Here is a 23963-nt window from a genome sequence, read left to right as displayed (position 1 = left end):
GAACCTTCGCCCACACTGTCCGCCGCCAGTCTTTCTTTATTGTCGTCTGCCCCTTTATTTTTCTTTTCTCCCAAAGACGTAAAATCAAATCCAAATTGCGTCAGATTATGACGTTAGATTATGACGCAGCAACCCCCTCCTCCCCTCGCTCAAGCACGGGTAAGGGCGATAATCCCTGCCTAACAACAGAGGTAACAATTAACTCCCTGTTCCTAACACCCCGAGACGAGATCTGAACCCAGTAAAGGTGCTTCTCCCTGTATTGGTGACTGGTGCTAACAGGCAACGAGACTCGTTTAAAGTAAAGAGAGGCATGATTGGACAAAAATAGTAAATTAGGCACAAAAACCTCGATATCAACGTGTTTGAGAAGGTCGGGTGGCTGCGACCTTTTTTTTTTTACAGCAGGATGAGCATCTCCGACTGCATCAATACAATAGTAACAGTTTCCATCTCCACACCTGACAGTCTACACGGAATATTGAAAGCAGTGTGTGTCAGTCTTTGCAAGCATCTTTCAGCAACTGCCTATTAATGTGAGTTCGCTCTGTAGGGGAATAAGGATATGGAGAATATGGAGAGGGGAATGAAAGGTGTTAGGGTAGATGTGGGAGGAGCGTGAGGCTTCAGGTGTGGATGACTTGCTGGCGACCTCTTGAAACTATTTCCATTTGCTCAGGTAACAGGCGACCTTTGATGGGGATATGCCGTGTACATGTACTAACCGAACTTAATATGGGAGAAGCTCTGTGACAGAAATAACTTACTTTTACTTTAAACATACAGTCATTTAAATATCTCACCCATAGTCAAACATAAAATGACAAAAATGTCTTCAGGTCGACGATAGAGTCTCTGAAAAGAATCTTCAGATAAAACCCAGGGACTAAGTACATTCACCTTGAGATCGAAGAGACAGTTACTAAAATAACTCACCTTTACATCAAAACAATGTGAGTAAAATAATTAACCTGTTGATTAAACACATCATCATTAAAATAACTCACCCAGAGATGGTCTTTGTGAGAATGCTGTTAGTGGCAGGATGTCCCGAGGAAAGCAGCGTCTGAGACGAGGAGAGGTTGGCAACTGCTGGTAGTCTGCACGTGTGGATAGGGAGATACACCAGGAGAGAGTGAAGAACCAACGACAGCAGCGATGCTCACGACATGAGCATGCAAGCCCCTCCCCCAGTACAGGAGGCTCCAATGCATGAAGCTCACGTGTCAACAGGTCAGTGAGGTCAGGCAGCGGGCCAGGTGTCAACAGACGTGGACGACAGTGAAAACATCATCACCGGAGAACACAATGGACTGAGCAACCTACCTACAGAAAGTACCGGAGTGAATCCCCTGTCTTCCATTTATTGAACACTTAATCACACAAACACACAAATATATACAGACAGGCAAGCACATAAATGTATAAAACACATTTCCTTCCTCAGTTTACTCTCTCTCACACACACAAACAAACAGGAACACACGCAAACACAGACAGACACAAATTTAAGGATATTAAAATGGCGTGCAAGTGAATGAGACACAGAGCTCTGCCCTGGCAGCTAGCTGTGGGTGAGGACCTAGAACCATCTCATGAAACTCATCCTTACTTCTCTAGTTTACACAATGGTTATGGTGTTGTTGCTTAGTATAACATTTATTAGGTATTTACAGACATTGCTTGTGTACACATCTTATTTATTCTCTTTATTTATATTTATATTGTTATCACAGTAGGAGCTATGTTGAAAATAATGAACATGCAGGACAACCTACTTTTTTGGACGTTAAATTAATATTCATTCGATCGTTCACACCAAAGCTTATATAAATACTTCATTTGTCATTTTTAAAATGAACTTGCTGATACATGTACAGGTGCATAACTTGTGAGTCAACAAGTCTTTGAGGTCAGGCAGAGAGACAGGTGTCAACAGACAACAGCACCGACATCCCACCACCACGTGCACTGGGCAGCGTGACAAGAATTCACTCACATGCCACACAGGTGCATGACTTAATTGTCTGTGTCAACAAGTCTTTGAGGTTAGGCAGAGAGCCAAACAGACAACGGCACCGACATCACACCACCACGTGAGGTCAAAGTGCACTGGGCAGCGCGACAAGAATTCACTCACATACTGTATGTATTGCATCGTCTTCTCCAGACTACTGAGTGACGATACACACTCAATGACTAAAATACCACACACACACACTAAAAACCTAGAAAATTTAATTCAAACTCTGTGTAACACAAATACACATGATCAAAACACGCGAAGCTCCAATGCATGAAGTACTTGTGTGTGTGTGTTTATGGAGGATATTTGTGTGTTTATGATTTTTTCTTGATTTTTTTTCTCTTATTCTGTACAATGAAAAGAAGCCAAACATATTGATACTTTCTCTACATGGACCTTCTTATATCTTGATATGTATTACAGAGGACAGCGGGAAAAACGCTGTCAACCTCTTACAGTTCATTCAGGGGAGGCAATTTCACAATGTAATAAACTGGGGAGTTACTGCCCCTGACTTTCTATGCCCCCCAACTTTATTTCCCGTGAAAGAAAGAAAATGAATAGCACCATCAAGTGAAGAAGTTGTTTTCTTGTGCTACAGGAGGTTTTCTTGTTATTCTTCTGCCTTTTTTTTTAAGTTCGTTGAAGTGACACTGGCGGACAGTAACAGTAAGTGTTTTCAAACTTTCTATAAATTATCAGGGAGACCATTTGTATTCTGGGCCGAGTTCCAGAGCGGCGCTCCATTTCTTGTTGCAAGACTGGTTGAGTTAGAAATATACTGTGGGATGATATTGATGAGTGACAGGGGGGATGAATATCCTGTCTACTTGAATCTCTAGACACCTGCTGAGTTGCTATGGTAGCACAGTTATATTTTCTGTAACATGCCAGACCTCTTCCCTCTTGCGGTTGGCAGTAAGACGACACACAGTATATATTATCAACCAGGTCAAAGGTTATTTCTGAGGGCCACATTTCAAAACTGCAATTGATAAACGAAGGCGTTATAGCAAGCTGGAACATCGAGTGCACGCTGGACAACTTCACTGATGTTTGAAATACTTTCCTTCAACCAAACACTAGTCCTCCCTGCTTTACAACATTAGATAACATTCTTGTGCCCTAGAAATCCACAGTGACCTTGCTAAATGGTTACAGATGTGTTTATTTAACTCCCATATAATAGCAGTGCATGTTGACAAACATGTTTAATGAGGTCTGATCAGTGTGTAAGGGAAGTGTGTGTACACGGCACGACACCCTGTCGAAGACTGCCCTTCCAGGCACCTTGGAAGGTGGCCGGCATCCCGGTGGCCAGAGGAAGAACCGACTAACGAACCTCTGAGTTTCTTTCTTCCCGTGTATCAAAGTCACGTGTTTGTTGAGGCAACAAGTGGAAGTCAGATAAATATAAAGACCAGTACAACAACTGCACACCTTATTAAACTTCAGCAAGGACGGGTTTGGTTGTACAGGTTATAGAGATATTCTTTTCTTGAAATTCTTTTCTTGTATATTAAGAGTAAGGAGTTTGTGACGAGTGAAGAAACATATATAAAGGAATCGAAAGATGGCAAAAGTGAGTAAGCACAGACAGACAGACGGAGTGTCACGAACTTCCAGCGGACATGCGCACTCTCTCAAATAAACACGAGATCACTTCAGGTTATGACAAATACTTATTAAATACTTATCAATAGTTCTACATCAACACCGCGTAGAAGAAGGTGGAGAATATCAATGAGGGCTCGAAACGTCCCTCTTACTCGAATATTGTAAAAGAAAGTTGTTTTGTACAATTAAGTAAGAGATGTGATGTATCAACTACTGTTACCGTTATGTTAAAGGGGAGGTAATATTGAGTACATAGTGATGTTATCACATTTAGTCAGAGCGGCATATACGAACAATACTATTTATAATTTTAATTGCTTTTATGAAAATATCTGTTCATTCTTCGCAATAGCTATATTTGTTTTCAGTATCCGTGTTTTTGCATAATTTTGAAAATGAAACTCGGTTTATTATCTTTTTCACACTGAGTCAACTGCCAACATTGCATGAACTATCAGGTGCATAGCGACAGTTCATTACACGTTTACTACAACCTAGGCACAAATAAATGTTGACTTAATTAATTAATTAATTAAACTTATATTTATGTTTTCAACATGTTAGTTTATCCAAGCAAATCCAAATCTAAAAGAAATAATACGACACATGTATAAGAGAAGCACCAGGTAATATAATCTAAGTAAACAATTAAAGTACAGTAGTCTGCACGAGGTTGAGCTGGTAGAATATTGTGAAAGATTAATCTACACTGAGTTCACATCATCAGTGAAACAGGTGTTACTCTGGCTTCATCTTCATCTGTGAGAACGTCAGGGGCGCGAATTAAACCCAAGTGCTGACCCAGAGAGTGGCTTCATCTTCATCTCCGAGAATTGCAGGTTGCTGAAGTTACCCCAAACATTGTCGCTCGCACGAGGACTGTTGAGGTAAGTGCTGCCACAGCCATCCGGGTACCACCAGGCGCTGTGACGTGTCCTGACACAACCGTACGTGTCTCGGTCATAGGTTGAAAATTCTCTATCTTTACTAGGACCCAAGCCATCTCCTGTAACCACACAAACACCGTTATATACTATTAGGCACACAAAGTCCTAAGCACAAATATATTATCACTATAAAACATCGATAGAAACTTTTATTATTAAATGTGTTGTTTCTGTGCTGTTCATCATACCAAAGCCAAGCACCCACACAACACAATCAAATACGAATGAGTAAATGAGAAAATGACCCGAAGACACTGTACACGATAAACAAACAGCTAAACAACGGCCTGCCAGCTAACCTGCGTCTCACTCTTTCTTACTGTTCAGTGGTGACGTACGTACCTGCGTCACCCGAGTAGTCGTTCACGTAAAGTTTGTAGTTCCTGGCTACAGAGAAATTCTTGTACTCAGCGTAGCGACGTTCTCCACGGCCATCTGTGAAGTCCACTCTCAAGCTCCAATAAATATAATCTGTCTGTTCGTAAATCGCGGACAGGCCTGACACAATACAAGGGAATGATCTCATGTTAATAAATAAATCGTACCAGTGAAATATGTGTGTTGATCTTGCTCAAGAGTTCGCATGAACCACAGAAGTGTCACTGGTCATTACCTCTATTATGATGTTATAAAAATGTCGACATTATTCCTAGACTTTAGATGATAAAAAGGTAAGTCACAAACTTATTGAGCTTTTAGTGTTGTTGTGTTATTACTACTACTAATAAAGCGTATTTTCCATGTAAGTACGAGCTCAATGCGCTGCATACAAAGCAATAAAATCTACAGGCAACCATACAGAAACATTAGGATAAGCATCAGAAAGCATACATGAACACAAATTGTACAACAGACAACACCAGCATTGGAAGAAGAATTAATGAGCTGGTAGAACTGTACTCCTGATTTGAAAAGTATAATTCTGACTAAGAAAGGTTTTAAATAAGTATTAAATACATTTGAAGATATGTCCAACAATCTTACCCAGCCAGAAATCTCCAGAGATGTCACCAAAACCTTGTAGATATTCTGTCCAGTTCCGGTTGAAGTCAACTGAGTTGTCTCGACGTCTCTGGAACACCTGCACATCACACAAGTTCGCAGGTCGTTACTATGGTACCAAAGCGCAGCATGCTCGATAGGATTCAACACTAATCATACAGTTTAATGAGTTGACAGAGGATGAGTCATCTTTGACAAAATATAACAAGTTACGACTTTTATTAGCTGTGGTCATGATTATAATGTCAACACTTCACGGTTACGATAGACTATGTGAACCTAGTATAATAGTGGTTGTGATCAGTTATATGGGAACATAATAAACCTAACAAATGCATGATCCATGCCACGATTACAAGTAACACTTTTTTTCAACTCCTTGTCAAACCTACAGTTCGTGATCATGAAGCAGGAATGGATGCAAGAGGTTAAAGGATGCGACTACAAACAACCGACACACGCACACCAACAAACTAAAAGTAGGCCTGTGTAGAACCACCCTCAACCCACGGAGTCTACCAGCGAGATAGACAAACTGTTGGAAACAGAAGGTGGACAAGCATACTCTCCTGCTTAGTGTTGAAAATGTCAAAAGATATCAAAGAAAAATTATTCGCGGATACTATGAGCTGTATGTGACTCTGGGTATAAGTGGTGTCGCACTTTTGTGAGCAGGATAAAGTGAACAGGAGAGATGCTACCTGAGTCGTGCTCACTGACCGCCTGAGTCATACACACTGACAAACACGATCACACGTACCAGCCAGCCGCCGCCGCTAGACTCCATGTCACACCACACCCTTCGAGGTTTGTTGCTGATTATTAGCCGAATGGTGTACACACCACTCTTGGCACCTCTGTCCTGCCAGTCTAGACATGACCCTGTTATTACACAAACAAATCATTCCGCTGGTAAGGATTGTTACAAAGGGCGCAGTGGTAATTTGTACAATGACGGAAACAATCGAGGATAAGTACGATAATAATCATGACAACTTCAATAGCTAATCATACATCAGTCAAAAAAAGCTGAGTACTACACATAATTCTACTACTTCTCACTTACTTGCAGCAACACACTTCTTCTTGGTTTCTATGAACTTGAAGCCTAAAGGACACTGACATATGCCTGACAAACAATCGCTGTTTGGGTCTGGACAGTCTTTCTTGTTGTTACACAGAAAGTTGTCCAGGTAGGGCGTGAGGCAAACATGGCTTGCAGGATCTCTGGTAGTGGGTCCAGCCTTTACTCGTCTTAGGAGACCAGTCTGAGGGAGACTCATGAGGGTGACATTATGAAGTCGACAGAGACCTCCATCGGCTGCACGGGTGGCAGAGAAAAGAGACATAACTGAACTATCAATGTTAATTGGTACACGAGCAATTTTATAACTCCTGCAATTTCACACACTTTGTTTTATCCTAACTAAATGTATTTAGTACCTTTTGCATTCAACAATGTTTGTAGATTATGGCGCTTTAAGTATGCTCCAAAATGTTTTTTCGTAGTATTTATTATGCAGGCGTCTACAAACGTTTTTTACGCAGTTTTGGTTGATTTTCTTGATAAATCGTGCTATTAATAGAACACAGTATAGGACACGTGAAGCAGACTTTAGCAGTTTTAAAGGACACAGTAACCTTAAATCTCTAAGATCATGTTAGTACACCAATGTTTCAAGGCTTTTTTCCCATACAGACCTTTGAAATCAAAGGTGAAGCAACGCTTGTAAGCCTTGCACCTGTCCTTGCAGTCTTTCAGACTGATTCCATCCGAGCTATCAAGGAGGTTTCCACGTATAGAGTTGTCTGGGTACTCTCTAAAGGTCTCCCGAATCCCGTCTGTGTTGCATGCTAATATAAACAACAGTGGTAAGCAATTATTTACACAGGTGTTTGTAGCACACGGCGTGTGGCTCATTGCAGTCGCCGTCTGTCCTGCATCTTACATTGTGCCACTTGCTTAGCTCTCCTACAAGACAGTCAAACTTCAAACTTGCTGACCGCCGGTAACACTAGCCATCCCACAATTCTAGCTCTATTTATCTTAGGTTAATTGCCATCTTACAATTATTAGAAAGGAAGAAAACCATTAGCTGGTGGATATATATATATAAACACTTAATGCAAAATTTTTAAATCCGAAATATTATTTAAACAGTGAGATGAAAGTGGTTTGGTGACAACAACTTAGAGTATCTTTACTGTAAGAAACAGACAAACTGACGGTACACAACGTTTTTGGAAAAGCTGAGTACTACTCATAATTCTACTACTTCTCACTTACTTGTAACAACACACTTCTTCTTGGATTCTATGAACTTGAAGCCTAAAAGACATAAACATCTGCCTGACAAACAATGGCTGTTTGGGTCAGGACAGTTAACTTTGGTGAGACACAGTAAGTTGTTCCAGGTACGGCGTGAGGCAAAAGTGGACTGGCAGATTCTCTGGTAGTGGGTCCAGCCTTTACTCGTCTTATGATTCCAGTCTGAGGGAGACTCATGAGCGGCAATAATGTGAAGCCGACAGAAACCTCCATTGGCTGGCACGGGAGAGAGAGAAAAGGAAATAAGTTCATTGGTGACGATTGAGCTATTCTTCTATTTCTGTCTTCATTCAATCATAATTAAGTGGAAGTCTCTAGTCAATACAGGAGTTTATCTATGTATATGTGGTGTAGTAGATTAAACTCCACTGCAGCAATAACTAAATAGTCGTGGGTTCAGTGCTATTTACCTTTACACTTTCTTCCTAAAGAAAGCAAACAACTATCAATATTAATTAGCTTGCAGCAATTGTATAATTCATGCAATTTCTAACTTTGTTTTATCTTAACTAAATATATTAAGTACCTTTTGCATTCAAAAATGTTTGTAGATTATGGAGCGTTAACTATGCTCCAAATTGTTTTTTCGTAGTATTTTATTATGCAGGCGTCTACAAATGGTAAAAATATAAAGAGACAACATATATCAACATTGTTCCCATTTTTTTACGCGGGTTTTCGGTTGATTTTCTTGATAAAAACGTGCTATTAATAGAACACATATAGGACACGTGAAGCAGACTCAGCAGTTCTAGGTACACAGTCACCTGCCTCTTAAGATCATTTTAGTATATTAATGTTTCAAGGCTTTTTCCCATACAAACCTTTGAAATCAAAGGTGTAGCAATGCTTTCAGCCTTGCACCTGTCCTTGCAGTCTTTCAGACTGATTCCATCCGAGCCATCAAGGAGGTTTCCACTTAAAGTGCTGTCTGGGTACTCTGTATAGGAGACCTGGAACTCGTCCATGCTGCATGCTAATATAAACAACAGTGGTAAGATATTATTTACTGACTTTTTAATTTGAAGTTCATTGTTCTACATTTTGACGTGTTTCGAACATCCATAATCAAGTGAATCAATTTCTAATTTTTTTCGGCCCACGTGTTTTCTTTCATTCTTTGTTCCTTTTATTCAGTCTGTCTAAATGCGGCTATACTGTTTTACAACTTATTCCTTTAGGAATGCGAAAATCATATAAAAGATCTTCCGTTCATAACTATAACAAGCGGAGAACAAAGTTTCTTGCTATCAAGAATATCACACAGAACCATTCAGGGCTTCTACTTACTCACAAAATTGCGTACAGTACGCATTACAAGTTCAGAGGACCCCTTCAATTTTCGTCAATGGGGTTCCAGGGGACCCCTTCAAATTTGGGCGAAGAACAGATACAAAATTGGGTAAGAGTAGTGTCTGACATCGTAGCCCAGTCTATTGCTGTCGTCTGCTACAACGTGAGAGTCACTTCCCTTGCACTAAGTTTTTTTCCCTTACCGGTAAGAGTTCCACTAACTATATCCAAGATGTCGTTGACAGCGTGGTTAGGATCATCGTCTCAGAAAATGAAAGAAAGTGAGCACCCCAAGTAAATTGAGCATAAGCTCATCACAGATGCTTACACAGACTTCATGGCACAGAAATCTCGCCGTTTCTGACTAGACATTACAGTGCTTTGTGTGCCTGAAAGGCAGTTGAACAAAGTATGTTGATTTGTTGATTTTTTTTCACATTGTAAAGGGACCCTTAGAGTTAGCCTGGGACCCCTTAGACTTTAGAAGGGGTCCCTGGAGCCCCAAAGAATTTAGCCGTAGCAGAAGCCTGACCATTGTCTACTCACTGTTAGTGCACGTATCATGTGTTGTGTAGAAGTACCGGGTCACACCGACACAGGTGTTCAAAGCACACGGCGTGTGGCGCATTGCAGTCGTTGTCTGTCGTGCATCTTACATTGTGCCACTTGCTTAGCACGCCTACAAGACAGTCATATTAGCAAACCGCAGTTAACACTAGCCCCCACAATTCTAGCTCTATGTCTACAAGTATCTGACTGCCATGTGTACATATTCTTATTCCTCCGCTTTAATGTCACTTCTGCCTCCTCATCTTCATAGCCACTTCGTCCTCTCACCTTTACAATCACTTTTTTTCTAAAGTAATGAAGTCACAGTAACGACTTTCACGTAGAGTCTAGAGAACAAAGATATGGGGTAGTGGCAGCTGTAATGTTCTTCATCGATACATTCCCCTCTGTGGTGCACTAGTACATTAACCCTTAAACCATTGTATCTTAGGTTAATTGCCATCTTACAATTATAAGAAAGGAAGAAACCATTAAAAGTTTGGGGACAAGCTGAGTACTACACATAATTCTACTACTTCTCACTTACTTGCAGCAACACACTTCTTCTTGGTTTCTATGAACTTGAAGCCTAAAGGACACTGGCATCTGCCTGACAAACAATCGCTGTTTGGGTCAGGACAGTTCACTTTGGTGTGACACAGTAAGTTGTACCAGGTATGGTGTGAGGCAAAAGTGGAATTGCAGGATATCTGGTAGTGGGTCCAGCCTTTACTCGTCTTAGGAGTCCAGTCTGAGGGAGACTCATGAGCGGTGACACTATGAAGCCGACAGAGACCTCCATCGGCTGGCACGGGAGGTAGAGAGAGAGAGACACATAATGAACATGTTGCAAAACATTTGAACAAAGAAGACTGAAAGCAAGTTATCTGAACATTTCCCGAAAGGTTATTCTATTACTTCAACGTTTTCAGAAAAATGCATGGTATGTAGTTGTATATTTGTAATTCTTGACTGTTGTCTTGCTAGGAGCATGCCTGCCACACACTAGTTTGACAATAATTATAAAGTGGAATGTTTCCTCCATTCATGTTGTGCTCCCAAAGTTTTGTCGGTGCATAGTCCTGATGCTAGAGTCCTGGATGATTTTCTCTGAGTGTCCTGAGCTGTAAGGCGTGCTGAGTAGGTCTGGGCACTTATCTATGATTAGGGATAAAAACACACTTTCCCACAAACAACAGTGTAATTTCCCAGATCGTATTCCAGATCGTATTCTAAGATCATTTAAGTACACCAATGTTTCAAGGCTTTTTACTCATACAAACCTTTGAAATCAACTGTGAGACAACGCTTGTCAATGTCATACATGCACTGGTCCTTGCAGCCTTTCAGACTGTGTCCGTCCACGCTTTCAAAGAGGTTTCCACCTATAGCACTGTCTGGGTACTCTGTAAAGGTGTCATGGAACTCGTCTGTGCTGCATGCTATATAAACAAACTGTGGTAAGCGATTATTTACATACTTTTGAAGTAAAAGTTAATTGTTCTACATTTTGATGCATTTCGAACAACATCCATAATCAAGTGAATCAATTTTCAAATTTTTTTCGGCACACAGTGTTTTCTTTCATTCTTTGTTCCTTTTATTCAGTCTGTCTAAATGCGGCTATACTGTTTTACAACTTATTCCTTCAACTGTAACAAGCCGAGACAAAGTCGAGCGAGTTCCTTGCGGTCAAGCATACACACAGAACTAGTGTCCACTCACTGATAGTACACGTATCATGTGTTGTATAGAAGTACCCGGGTTCACACCGACACAGGTGTTCATAGCACAAGGCGTGTGGCTCATTGCAGTCGTCATCTGTCGTGCATCTTAAATTGTGCCACTTGCTTACCTCGCAGTCTTCGCCTTGGCATCTAGAAATTGTACTTTTGAAAATTATTAATAATTCAAGGTTATGGATTATTTATGTTTGTTTTTTCTTTAACATTCCCGCCCCACTCCCCCTCAAGAAACTAGCACCTCCTCAGATCCATCATTGTAAAACTATACCTTAAAAAGTCAAGAAGAGTCAACACGTTTTACCTTCCTGTATCCTTCGTCACGACACAAGGAGATACGCACAGGAGAAAAAAGAAAATCGCAGCATTTGTATCACTGTTAAGCACATGCAACAACGAGAAGTTTCGTGAGTCTTTGTCGTATAATATTTCTATATTATATTATTTAAATCAGCAAATATTTACTACTTAAAATTTTAAAAAATTACAATAAAGTAATTGGCAAATATCATTTGTAGTTAAAAGACACAGTGTCAAAGGTGACAACAAATAGCAATCAACAAAGGTATACAGGAAAGAGAGCCTATTCAAGAGATAGGAAGATAATAAATAAGAGAAACGGTTTAGTAATATCACTTGTTACAACACAATAGGGTATGCATCTCCCTTTGATACATTATTTCATAAAGCGTGTAAAGACAAAAAGTGACTAGTAGTGTCTAAGAAGTGTAGAAAGAAGAAAATACAGGAAGACAGAACAGCTTATAGCAGAGAAGAAAAGCTTATAGAAATCTGCTACAATAAAGAAACAAAACTACAATCAATTAAAAATGTAGTCTCTAGAAAAATGCAGTCAACAAACCAAGGGAGGTAATGAGGAGATACAGAACAGCCTGTAGTGGACCAAATCAGTGAAGAGGGTGGGTAAAAGCACTTCCAAACAATACTAAATAAAGGGGTGATGGATATGGATGGTCAAGATAACCCTTGTGAGAGTACCAGTAGTCAAATGCACCTGTATGTTCAACCTGTGGACAATCAGATAACAGAAAAGGTCAAAAGAGGTAATTAGTTACTTAAAAAAATGTTAATCAGCAGGCTCAGATGGTACTGTCAATAATATAATAAAAGCTGCATCCCCTGTTTTTACTCCCTTCTTAAACTGTTCAATTCTATGGCCCAACAAATCAACTAAATCTGGTATTATCCCACTACACAAAAAAAGGTTGACAGCAACCAGTCAGGTAACTACTGAGGTATCTCTCTTACTAATACATTTAGGAAAAGTCTTTACATGCATTCTACATAAAATATTAACCAAGTGGGCAGAAAGCAACCAATTAAATGACAATTGATGATAGAGTCCTATCCTTTTTAAAAAGGTAAAGCAATAATGCCTGCCTAACAACAGACACAGGCAACAACTCCCTGTTCCTAACACCCCGAGACGAGATCTGAACCCAGTAAAGGTGCTTCTCCCTGTATTGGTGACTGGTGCTAACTGGCAACGAGACTCATGTAAAGTACAGAGAGACAAGTTTGGACAAAAATAGTAAATTAGGCACAAAGACCTCGATGTCAGCGTGTTTGAGAAGGTCGGGTGGCTGCGACCTTTTTTTTAACAGCAGGATGAGCATCTCCGACTGCATCAATACAATAGTAACAGTTCCCATCTCCACACCTGACAGTCTACACGGAATATTTAAAGCAGTGCGTGTCAGTCTTTTGCAAGCATCTTTCTCTCAACAACTGGTCTTCTTATTAATGTGAGTTTACTCTGTAGGGGAATAAGGATATGGAGAATATGGAGAGGGGAATGAAAGGTGTTAGGGTAGATGTGGGAGAAGCGTGAGGCTTCAGGTGTGGATGACTTGCTGGCGACCTCTTGAAACTATTTCCATTTGCTCAGGTAACAGGCGACCTTTGATGGGGATATGCCGTGTACATGTACTAACCAAACTTAATATGGGAGAAGCTCTGTGACAGAAATAACTTACTTTTACTTTAAACATACAGTCATTTAAATATCTCACCCATAGTCAAACATAAAATGACAAAAATGTCTTCAGGTCGACGATAGAGTCTCTGAAAAGAATCTTAAGATAAAACCCAGGGACTAAGTAAATGCACCTGGACATCGAAGAGACAGTTACTAAAATAACTGACATTTACATCAAAACAATGTGAGTAAAATAATTAACCTGTAGATTAAACACATCATGGTTAAAATAACTCACCCAAAGATGGTCTTTGTAGGAATGCTGTTAGTGGCAGGATGTCCCGAGGAAAGCAGCGTCTGAGACGAGGAGAGGGTGACAACTGCTGGTAGTCTGCACGCTCAGAGAGGGAGATACACCAGGAGAGAGTGAAGAACCAACGACAGCAGCGATGCTCACAACAGAAGCATGCAAGCCCCTCCCTCCACACATACATGAAGTACAGGAGGCTCCAATGCATGAAGCTCACGTGTCAACAGGCCAGTGAGGTCAGGCAGCGGGCCAGATGTCAACAGACGTGGACGACAGTGAAAACATCATCACCGGAGGACACAATGGACTTGGCAACCTACCTACAGAAAATACCGGAGTGAATTCCCTGTCTTCCACTTACTGAACACTTAATCACACAAACACACAAATATATACAGACAGGCACGCACACAAATGTATAAAAACAATTTCCTTCATCAGTTTACTCTCTCTCTCACACACACACACACACAAACAGGAACACACACAAACACAGACAGACACAAATTTAAGGATATTAAAATGGCGTCCAAGTGTCTGAGACACAGAGCTCTGCCCTGGCAGCTAGCTGTGGGTGAGGACAGAGAAACATCTCATGAAACTCATCCTTACTTCTCTAGTTTACACAATGGTTATGGTGTTGTTGTGTAGCCAGGATTCTCAGGTGTAAAACAAACTGTACGGCAGCTTAATATAACATTTATTAGGTATTTACAGACATTGCTTGTGTACACATCTTATTTACTCTATTTATATTTATATTGTTATCACAGTAGGAGCTATGTTGAAAATAATGAACATGCAGGACAACCTACATTTTTTGGAGGTTAAATTAATGTTCATTCAATCGTTCACACCAAAGCTTATATAAATACTTCATTTGTCATTTTTAAAATGAACTTGCTGGTACATGTACAGGTGCATAACTTGTGTGTCAACAAGTCTTTGAGGTCAGGCAGAGAGACAGGTGTCAACAGACAACAGCACCGACATCCCACCACCAAGTGCATTGGCAGCGAGACAAGAATTCACTCACATACCGCACAGATGTATGACTTAATTGTCTGTGTCAACAAGTCTTTGAGGTCAGGCAGAGAGCCAGGTGTCAACAGACAACGGCACCGACATCACACCACCACGTGAAGTCAAAGGGCACTGGGCAGCGAGACAAGAATTCACTCACATACTGTATGTATTACATCGTCTTCTCCAGACCACTGAGTGACGATACACACTCAATGACTAAAATACCACGCACGCACAAACACACTGAAAACCTAGAAAATTTAATTCAAACTGTATGTAACATACACATGCGCGCGCGCAGGCACAAATACATACACATGACCCAAACACACGGCGCTCCAATGCATGAAGTACTTGTGTGTGTTTATGGAGGATATTTGTGTGTTTATGATTTTTTCTTGATTTTTTTTCTCCTACTCTGTACAATGAAAAGAAGCCAAACATACTGATACTTTCTCTACATTGACCTTCTTATGTCTTGATATGTATCATAGAGGACAGCGGGAAAAAAGCTGTCAACCTCTTACAGTTCATTCATTGGATGTTCCTTGATCTATCCCTGATATTTATGTGTCTAATTCCTGTGAAATAAATATGCATAAGACGGCAAATCGTTTAGTGACTGTTTAGTTTCATACCTGGATAAAAATAGAGCTTAGAGTTAGAAAACTAGCTATTTTTTCCATTATCTGTTTAAACAAAAACTACAACTTGGCTAATAATCAGTCTCAAACTGATTTAAGCGAGGTTGCTGATGAGGAAATAGAGATTGTACAGTATATTGGAGACTATGTGATATGTAATGTTAAGAAAAGAGCAATTACATTTCTGCTTTAAGAGAGACATTATACTTAATGTGTCACCGTTATGGTTATAAAAGTAAAGCATTCAAAAGTTTAGGTTTATGTAGAAAATGATTATCATCATACATGTGATACATTTGTATAAAGGCTAAGTGGACTTTTTGCAAGCCTAATTATCCGAAAAGCGTTGTAATCTTAAACATTATATAAGTAGAGAAGCTTTTAGCCGAGACAGACATTTTCCATCTTGATTCGTCTGTTTTCTTCTCCTGTTTGTTCTCTGAGCATTTAGTGATCCAGTCCTGGATTTCTAGGCCAGAAGAAGTTTCACCAGAGCCCCGTTAGCCGTTCATTTCAGATAAAAATCCCTTACTCTGCCCACTTCCACCTCCCGCGACCATGGACGAGGGGTTGGATTTGGGGAAGCAAAAACATAAGAAATTCTAGGAAAACTGTGTTAATGATAGTAAAAGGAAGATACTTGAGCCAGAAGACATGAGGGATTCTTATCACAGTCACTCTCTTAAGTGCAGCACACAGAAAACCAGACGATTCAGACTTTTATTTTACAGTTTTTACAGATCAGCAGCATACCTTATATACATTACTGCACACGCCTCTGGTCAAAAGTCTGTATAGGAGATTGTATTGGAGATACTATTAGGAAGTCATTTCTCTCAAACATCTCTAGTACACATACCAGGCGATAACAGAAGGGTTAAAGACAGACGAATGAGAAACAATCATAAGGTGGAATACAATCGTCTCTACCATGCTAAAAATTAAGATTTCAAATATTTACACGTGTAATAAACTCTTCCAATAACTTACTGGTTAATATCTGTAATCTGTAACAGAGGCTCTCAAGAGGTCATAAACAGTGAGTCAAGTCTGCGATCAAACTGTTTTACCACTTTTGTCAAACAGTGACTAGATACACGCAGTAGAAAGTAATCAAGATAGTTTTATTTTCTTTGAAAAGAAGAACTGACATCACGAAAAAAAGCATTGTTGAAGATAAGGGGTTTACCTTATTTTCCCCATTACCGTTGTGTTACAGAATTACTTCTCATTCATCGATTAGCATCTCATATATCACTTACTCTTTTTTCTCCGGGAAAAGTGAGCATCAAAATACCTCACTGACATCTGCATTACTTTTGACAGCATAATCTCTTAAAATAGTCTTTCCGGTGTAAGTTTTCAGATCACCCAGTTCTTCAAATCAGAAGGCAAAGTGGCGAAAGATATCGACAGATGGAGAGGCGTTCCTGAATTGTCATTGAAACAAAATATCAGGTTCGCTAATGCTATTCACATTCCCTCCCCTCCTCAAAATTACTTTTTAATATTTTTTCCAACTCCGTGTAGGATGTTAGTGCCGTAGAAAGCCTGAGATTATACTATCGGGTGGTGAGGTTATGTTGGAATCGACCAACAGTTGAATTTACTGTGAAAGGAGAGGTGTGACTGATGTATTACTCCTTGAGCAAGATGTCCTACTAACGGATCTAGCAGCGCTTGCATGACTGCCATCCTTAAACTACACGTTTATAGACAGAATTTCTGACAAAGAACAAAAACATAGAGGAGACGATATCTCTGTTCCCCCCCCCCTGCACCCGCACATTTTATTATATTGTTTTCTAGTTAGAGTCTTGAAATAAATGCACGTACATACACATTTAGCTACATTTAACTTCATATGTTTAAGAGATAGTTAATGGCCTTAATGAGAAATGAAGACAGACAAAATTTAAAATAATTATGAGAAAGAAACTGAAACATTGAGATGATTTTAGGGGCGTGTTGGGATTCCATGATTATCTTCCTGTCCTAATTTCGTCGACACTGGTGTACAGCACCTGGTCCCAAACACGTTCTTCTCATGAACATGTCTCGCAAAGCTGGCTTTCTGTGTGTTTGATACTCCTCACACTAACGAAAGGAGTGCTTTGTTTGACCCGAAAGAAATGAATATTATAATCTGACTTTGAATGATGATTATGACAATTATCACATTATTCACGTAAATCATCATCATCATTATCATCTTCATCAACAACTTCTAGAATGCTAGAGAGTAGCTTATAGATGATCAGTTATTTTACTTTACAACACAGCTTTATTTTAATTATTATTATCATAACGATAACATTACGATGATGAGTTGTGTTCTCACTGTAAGGATTTTGTAGAAATATTCTTGCAAGAAAAGTAATTGACTCTAGAAGCACGGAGAGATTTTGAAGTCGTAAGGGATGAAAATGAACACGCTTAATTATTCTTCTTCGCCAAGACACAATAATAATCAAAGTAGAGTTCAAGAACCTCACAGATTTTATAATGGGTATCAGAACACATGATTTCTTTTGAGGCAAGTAAAGAAAGTTTAAATATAAGAATGTGATGGGATTTTGAATTAAGTTGCGAATGTTAGCGTGCTAAGCGTTTCTTTCTTTGGAAATTGCTGCTACAAAATAGAATCTCTCACTTTGCGAACACAGAAAAAAAATTTGGAAATACCATGACAGCACAGTTTCCATTTATTTGTAAGAGGGTTTGAATAAGAAAAATAATGGAGGGCGACAAAGAAAAAGGCAAGAAAAATAGCATGAATGTTTGAGACAGAGCAGTGTATTTAGGCGCTTTGAGTATGTTTCCTGTTTAAGAGATTGTTCATTGGCGCAGACTTAATGTGCACTAGTTTTCAACAAAGGTTATATTGGTAATACGCATTGATACATTTAATCAATAAGGAAATGTTAAACTTTAGCTGGTTTGGAACAGACATATCTGCAGTTCTCAATAAGCTCTTTCTGTGTCAATACCATTGACTGAAGTGTACAACAACTACACCCGAACATGAAGATCATGGCTAAAGTTTGCTGTGTCCTATTGATTCTTCTTACACTGACAACAGGAGTGGTTCTTTTGACTTGTAAGGATTTCTTAATTTTTACTATTTTTTCTTAATTCTTTAAATTGAGACTGATAAAGTGTTATCAATTATCAGAATTATTGTTTTCGTCATAGCTCAAGTCAAAATTTTGTAAGTAAAAGTTGAAGATAGTGAAATTAGAGGTTAGGCCTAGATTGCAATATTTATTTCAAGATTCTTTTCTACATTAAATGTAAATGTAGAGGGCCGGTAGTCCAGCGCTTGTTAGGCAGAAAATGCTGATGCATGCCAGTAAGTAAAGGTACGATTGTGAAAGACCGCGAAAATAGATCTGCTGATACAAAAGAGCGCGAAAAGTACGCTGATGCGAAAGAGCGCGAAAACAATGCTGATGCGAAAGAGCGCGAAAAGTGACCCACCCGCGAGGTATATAAGGGCAGAGCTGAGACGTAAGGACAGGGGAGAAAACTACGAAGAGAAGGTGCGAGACAAGCGACGCAGCCGTGACTGTAGATCTATTGGCATTAAAAGAATTGTGTAACTGCTGACAGGCTCCTGCCTTCTGGTTTGAGTGCTGGGCTGTTGTGGTGACTGTTCTACTCCCCTCAATCACAACACCACTCGGTTACATCTAATTGGCGCTGCGAGCAGGATCCGTGTCAGCAGAGAAGTGCACACAATGGCTGCAGATGGCGATCTTACAGCAGAGGCTGTACGAACAGGTCATTTATTCCGTCTTCAGAAGTTTGCCGGAGGGCCAAGTGACGAGTTTGAAAGAGAGGTGGAGATAGGTCTCGCCCTAAGCCCGATGCCGGAGAATGCCGCGTGTGTCTATGTTCTCAACGCGCTGGAGGGACCTGCTAGACGGCGAGTTCTGATGTTCCCTCATGACATGATAGACACGCCGGAAAAGATTCTGGATATTTTGAGAGAGGCATACGGCGAGCGGAGAGATGCTATAGACATTGTTGCCAGTTTTTATAACCGCCGACAGCAGAGTAAGGAGGCGGTCATCGAATATGCTGCGACCCTGCGAATTTACAGGCGAAAGCAAATCGCTGCTGAGCGACGCCATATCCAGTACACACCTGGCGACACGCTTTGTAAAGGACTTAAACACAGCCAGGTCCGACGTGAAACATCCAGACAGCTGGCCGACCATGGGTTTCTTTTGCTGATCTCCTCAAGACGGCCCGACGTGTAGAGAGAGAGGAGATGTGTAATGACAGGGAGGATGAGATAGATCGTCTGACTGCCGAGTCAGACAGCTGGAGATGGAGGCGGCCTCCGGCTTCATACGACACAACAAAGTGATTTCCCCTTCGAGGCTGATCGTCAGCACAAACAGAAATGTATGCGACGACAGCAGACAAGACAGCGGAGCGGCCAGCGACCAGCACCTCCCCATGACAGCGATGGTGGAGGGGGCAGAAGGCGAGGTTTCTGCAGGTGGTTCAACGTGGCAAAGGGATGGGGATTCATCACACCTGATAATGGCGATCAAGACGTCTTTGTCCACCATTCAGTTATTCACAAGGCAGGCTTCCGCAGCCTAGGCAAAGGTGAAGTGGTGGAATTTGAACCCAGACTGTCATACAAGGGCGTTGAAGCCACGTTCGTCTGTGGTATCGGAGGAGTGAAATGCCGGGGCAGTGATCGCCGGCCGATGTCAAAGAAAAAGCCAGTGGTGCAACTACAACAGCGACAACCACAGCGACGGCAAAGCCAAGCAGAACTGCAACGGGACAGATTCCATGGGCGGAGCGGCCGGAGTACCTGTAATATGTCCAGCCGGCCAGTTGATGACAGTGCTGTGTACACAGTCAGGCCCCTTGTTGACGGCCCTGCACTGACCCGCAATAGCGACAACAGAGCAGCGAAGTCGTCTCTGCAGTTAGAAGACATTCAACTGCCGGAGACACAGAATTGTCAGGACTACGACAGTGACGAAGAAACTCCGTTCTGGTATGGTACTCTTCCACCCCATCAAGCCAGAACAAGATTAATACCAAAAGTGACAGTGCCTGTGGTGCCAGAAGTGACAGTACCTGTGGTTCCAGAAGTGACAGTGTGTGCAGTGCCAGATATGACAGTACCAAAAGTGACAGTGCCCGTGGTTCCAGAAATGACAGTATCTGTGGTTCCTGATATGACAGTAACTGTGATTCCAGAAGGGACAGTGCCTGCAGTATTCCAGCCGCGGTTTGCTGTTAGACAGGCATAAAACTCACATGTGGAGAAAACGGGTGTGTGACACTATTCATTGACACTGTAGATAACATAGATGTGGTGTAAGCATTGATTAGTTTGTTTTGATATTTTGTTTATTTTTTTCTTGTTTTGCCACGGCTGCGCCTACGAAATATCATTGACAGGGATGACACACGAGACATTGACGGAATGCCTGCCCTTATAGACACATTGTGCCTCAGCAGCAACAGATGTTTCTTGATTTAAAATATTTAAGATACCTGCCCCACCGTCGTAAGCATATTAGGCGAGCTTGTATACCAGCCCTAGTATTGCTAGCAAAAGTTCATCAGCGTGGGCGCTGTTAGAGAAAGAGTTGGCGGGGATGTAGAGGGCCGGTAGTCCAGCGCTTGTTAGGCAGAAAATGCTGATGCATGCCAGTAAGTAAAGGTACGATTGTGAAAGACCGCGAAAATAGATCTGCTGATACAAAAGAGCGCGAAAAGTACGCTGATGCGAAAGAGCGCGAAAAGTGACACACCCGCGAGGTATATAAGGGCAGAGCTGAGACGTAAGGACAGGGGAGAAAACTACGAAGAGAAGGTGCGAGACAAGCGACGCAGCCGTGACTGTAGATCTATTGGCATTAAAAGAATTGTGTAACTGCTGACAGGCTCCTGCCTTCTGGTTTGAGTGCTGGGCTGTTGTGGTGACTGTTCTACTCCCCTCAATCACAACACCACTCGGTTACATAAATATTAAAAAGATATTCTAATATCACTTTAATGGGTGATGAAATAATAAATTATGTCTTGCTGTTCTGAATTTTACAACTATCTTTGTTATTTTGTAAGATTTTTGGTCAAAATGCTGTCAAATTAAAATCAACATGTTTGAATTGCTGGAGATTTCTATTATTGATACATTCTCCTTGTTCTTCCTGAATAGTGGAATAAAATAATATTTTCTTTCAGGTGGAGAATCTAATTTTAATGAAATCCTACGCCAGCAGGAAAATGGATTTATAAATATCAGTTATACCATCAACCTTGCAGCAAGCTCTCTTTCGTCAGACTCCTTTATTTACTTCTATGAGACTTGTGAAGATAATAGGAAAGAAATGAGCTGCACTTTCGAATGGAGAAAGAACAGTAGCAGAAGATTTGGGAAAGTGTTTGGTAAAAAGACAGGTGTGGCTTGTTTCGGGGAACAACGAAACCCAAGCAGCTCTGTAGTGACTTTAGATATTCACGTGTCTCAGGTCGTCACGAGGTCACTGACTGTTATGAAGCTTTCCCCCGTGGGAGCAAAGATACCTCAAATAACACGGATAATACGTGTTGAGGTGCTGTGTAAGTAAAAACAAACATCTTTAAAATGCCAGACATATTATAATTGTATAAAATAACTATATTTAAGGTCTTAGATATGTGCCGTAAATAGAAGTGATCAAAGTGAATGATTGTAATTACTGTATATATTGAATTGTGTTGTAGAAAACTTCAAACATTGGATAACATTTAATCTTCTCAGGTAATATATCACTATAGAAGTCTTTCCTTGTAGTTACCGATTTAATTTGTTTTGCAACTCTTGTTAAAAGCACGTTCTTTTTCCTATTAGAATTCAAGGTTGTTTGCCCAAATACAGATTTAATGACATTTTCTTTTCGTATTTCTTGTAATAAGAGGTACTGCAGCAACTTTTGTACAATTTTGATACAGTCAAGAGATCTCTGGTCCTTTATTCTTGCTAAGATTTATTGAAACCGATTAAAGACTCCTTCAGTGGAATTAGAGTTCTTGGCTGACTATGCATGAGGAAGCGCAATGTCCTTTTTGGAACTGTCTGTGTTGGATTACTGTTTATGGAACAAATAAATAACAAATAACAAATAAACAATCAACACATTGATAACGGCATTGGAATTGAATAGTGGAATGGAAATATCCAAAAATAATTATACAGTAATTACTAGAATTCGTTAAAAATAATTATAGAGGAATGCAGCGAAAAACTCATATATGCATCTTAAATTCTTTCTCGTTTATCCTTACCTTCTTTGGTGCGCGCATGTGCAGATCCACCCAACATCACCAGTCTGACTGTAGAAGGACAAGAGGCTAATAACGATTATCTCGTTGACAAAGGTAAGGAGGTGAATGTTTCCTGCTTTTATAAGCAGGGGAATCCTCCAGCCTTCGTCTATCTGCTGGATAAACATGGAACTGAACTGAAATCTTCACACGAAGGAAGCTTGAGCCACTCTCTTACTGTCCATTGTGAAGATGACTGGCCGATAGTCAGATGTGAAGGCAACGGGACCCTGCAAAATAAATCCGTGACATTCCTCGTCAGGTGTAAGTATACTGACAACAGTCTTGATGTGTACTGTATAATAATGAGCTCCTGCTTCTTTTTTATTTATTTTTTATTTTTTATTAAATGTATCCAATGGTATGAATTCCTGTTAATCCACAAGGTGTTATGACGATTTATTAGAATAAGTGAAAATGAGTTTTAAATCTCATTATACTGAATGTTTAGTGCGCTCTGCTACTTTGTGCTACTTAAGGCTGTGTTGCCCAAACCTACCAATTAAATTTAGTTATTGAAAAAGTAGAATTGTTGTATACCAAACTAGAGATAAAGAAATAAACCTGTATGACATTAAAAAGAAAATGCCAAAAGAATAATCTAACTTGAAATATCTTTAATTATTTACAATAATTGTTAGTGGGTTCTTCTTAATTTCGAATGATCAACATTACAAAGAAGAAGTAAGTTTGAGACAATACATTTTAGATTAAAATTTCCTTCGTATACAACATTTCTAATGAATTCTAATTACAGCTGCCTAGGCTATTGCTGTTTAAATATACATACTGTTTTGTTAACTTTTGGGTTGTCATACAAAACCTTTCTTTCCAAGTGCAAAACGATGATAAAAAGGGTTTAAGTCTTAAACATGCAACGACAGTTGAAATTTGTGTGTGTGTAAAAGTTAATGTACGATACGTTAGTTGAGACTCTCCCTTTTTTTCTATCTTTAGGGGTTTCTCGACTTGTAGGAGTCGAGGCAAAACAGTCTTCGCCAAATCATGATGAACGACAGTTTCTAATAAACTCTTCTGTATTTCTAAAGTAAAACAAAGTCGTCAATAGCTATAACTGCTATTTGTGTTTGAGGCCTTATATATCCATAACTGTTATGCTTTTGAAATTCTGACCCATGTGCATTGTAAAGCTTAAACACTTTTTAATTCTTATTGACAGTGCACATTTTCG

At 40.1% G+C, this 23963-nt stretch overlaps 2 protein-coding genes and 2 long non-coding RNA genes across 4 annotated transcripts in view; 1 reads left to right on the top strand and 3 right to left on the bottom strand.

Moving 5' to 3' along the window:
• The window catches only part of LOC112568573, a 170877-nt gene that overhangs the window by 41520 nt on the left and 105394 nt on the right, over positions 1-23963 (top strand). The window lies entirely within an intron of this gene.
• The window catches only part of LOC112567425, a 74806-nt gene continuing 54552 nt past the window's right edge, over positions 3710-23963 (bottom strand). The window contains exon 15 of the mRNA XM_025244098.1: positions 3710-4649. Within this exon, the coding sequence (XP_025099883.1) occupies positions 4414-4649 (236 nt within the window). The 3' untranslated portion in view covers positions 3710-4413. The remainder of the gene's footprint in view (positions 4650-23963) is intronic.
• On the bottom strand, positions 6878-8774 carry LOC112567449. Its single transcript, XR_003099841.1, has 4 exons — positions 8746-8774; positions 7880-8137; positions 7294-7446; positions 6878-6913 (listed from the first exon to the last, which is right to left on the bottom strand). It is a non-coding gene; the product is annotated as an uncharacterized LOC112567449 (long non-coding RNA).
• On the bottom strand, positions 9795-11745 carry LOC112567447. The gene is made up of 4 exons (XR_003099839.1): positions 11489-11745; positions 11047-11205; positions 10311-10568; positions 9795-9893 (listed from the first exon to the last, which is right to left on the bottom strand). It is a non-coding gene; the product is annotated as an uncharacterized LOC112567447 (long non-coding RNA).

This window comes from Pomacea canaliculata, linkage group LG7, assembly GCF_003073045.1.
Source record: "Pomacea canaliculata isolate SZHN2017 linkage group LG7, ASM307304v1, whole genome shotgun sequence".
Lineage (NCBI taxonomy): Eukaryota > Metazoa > Mollusca > Gastropoda > Architaenioglossa > Ampullariidae > Pomacea > Pomacea canaliculata.
Note: the sequence above shows the minus strand (reverse complement) of the source record. Positions and strands in the feature narration are given on the sequence as shown.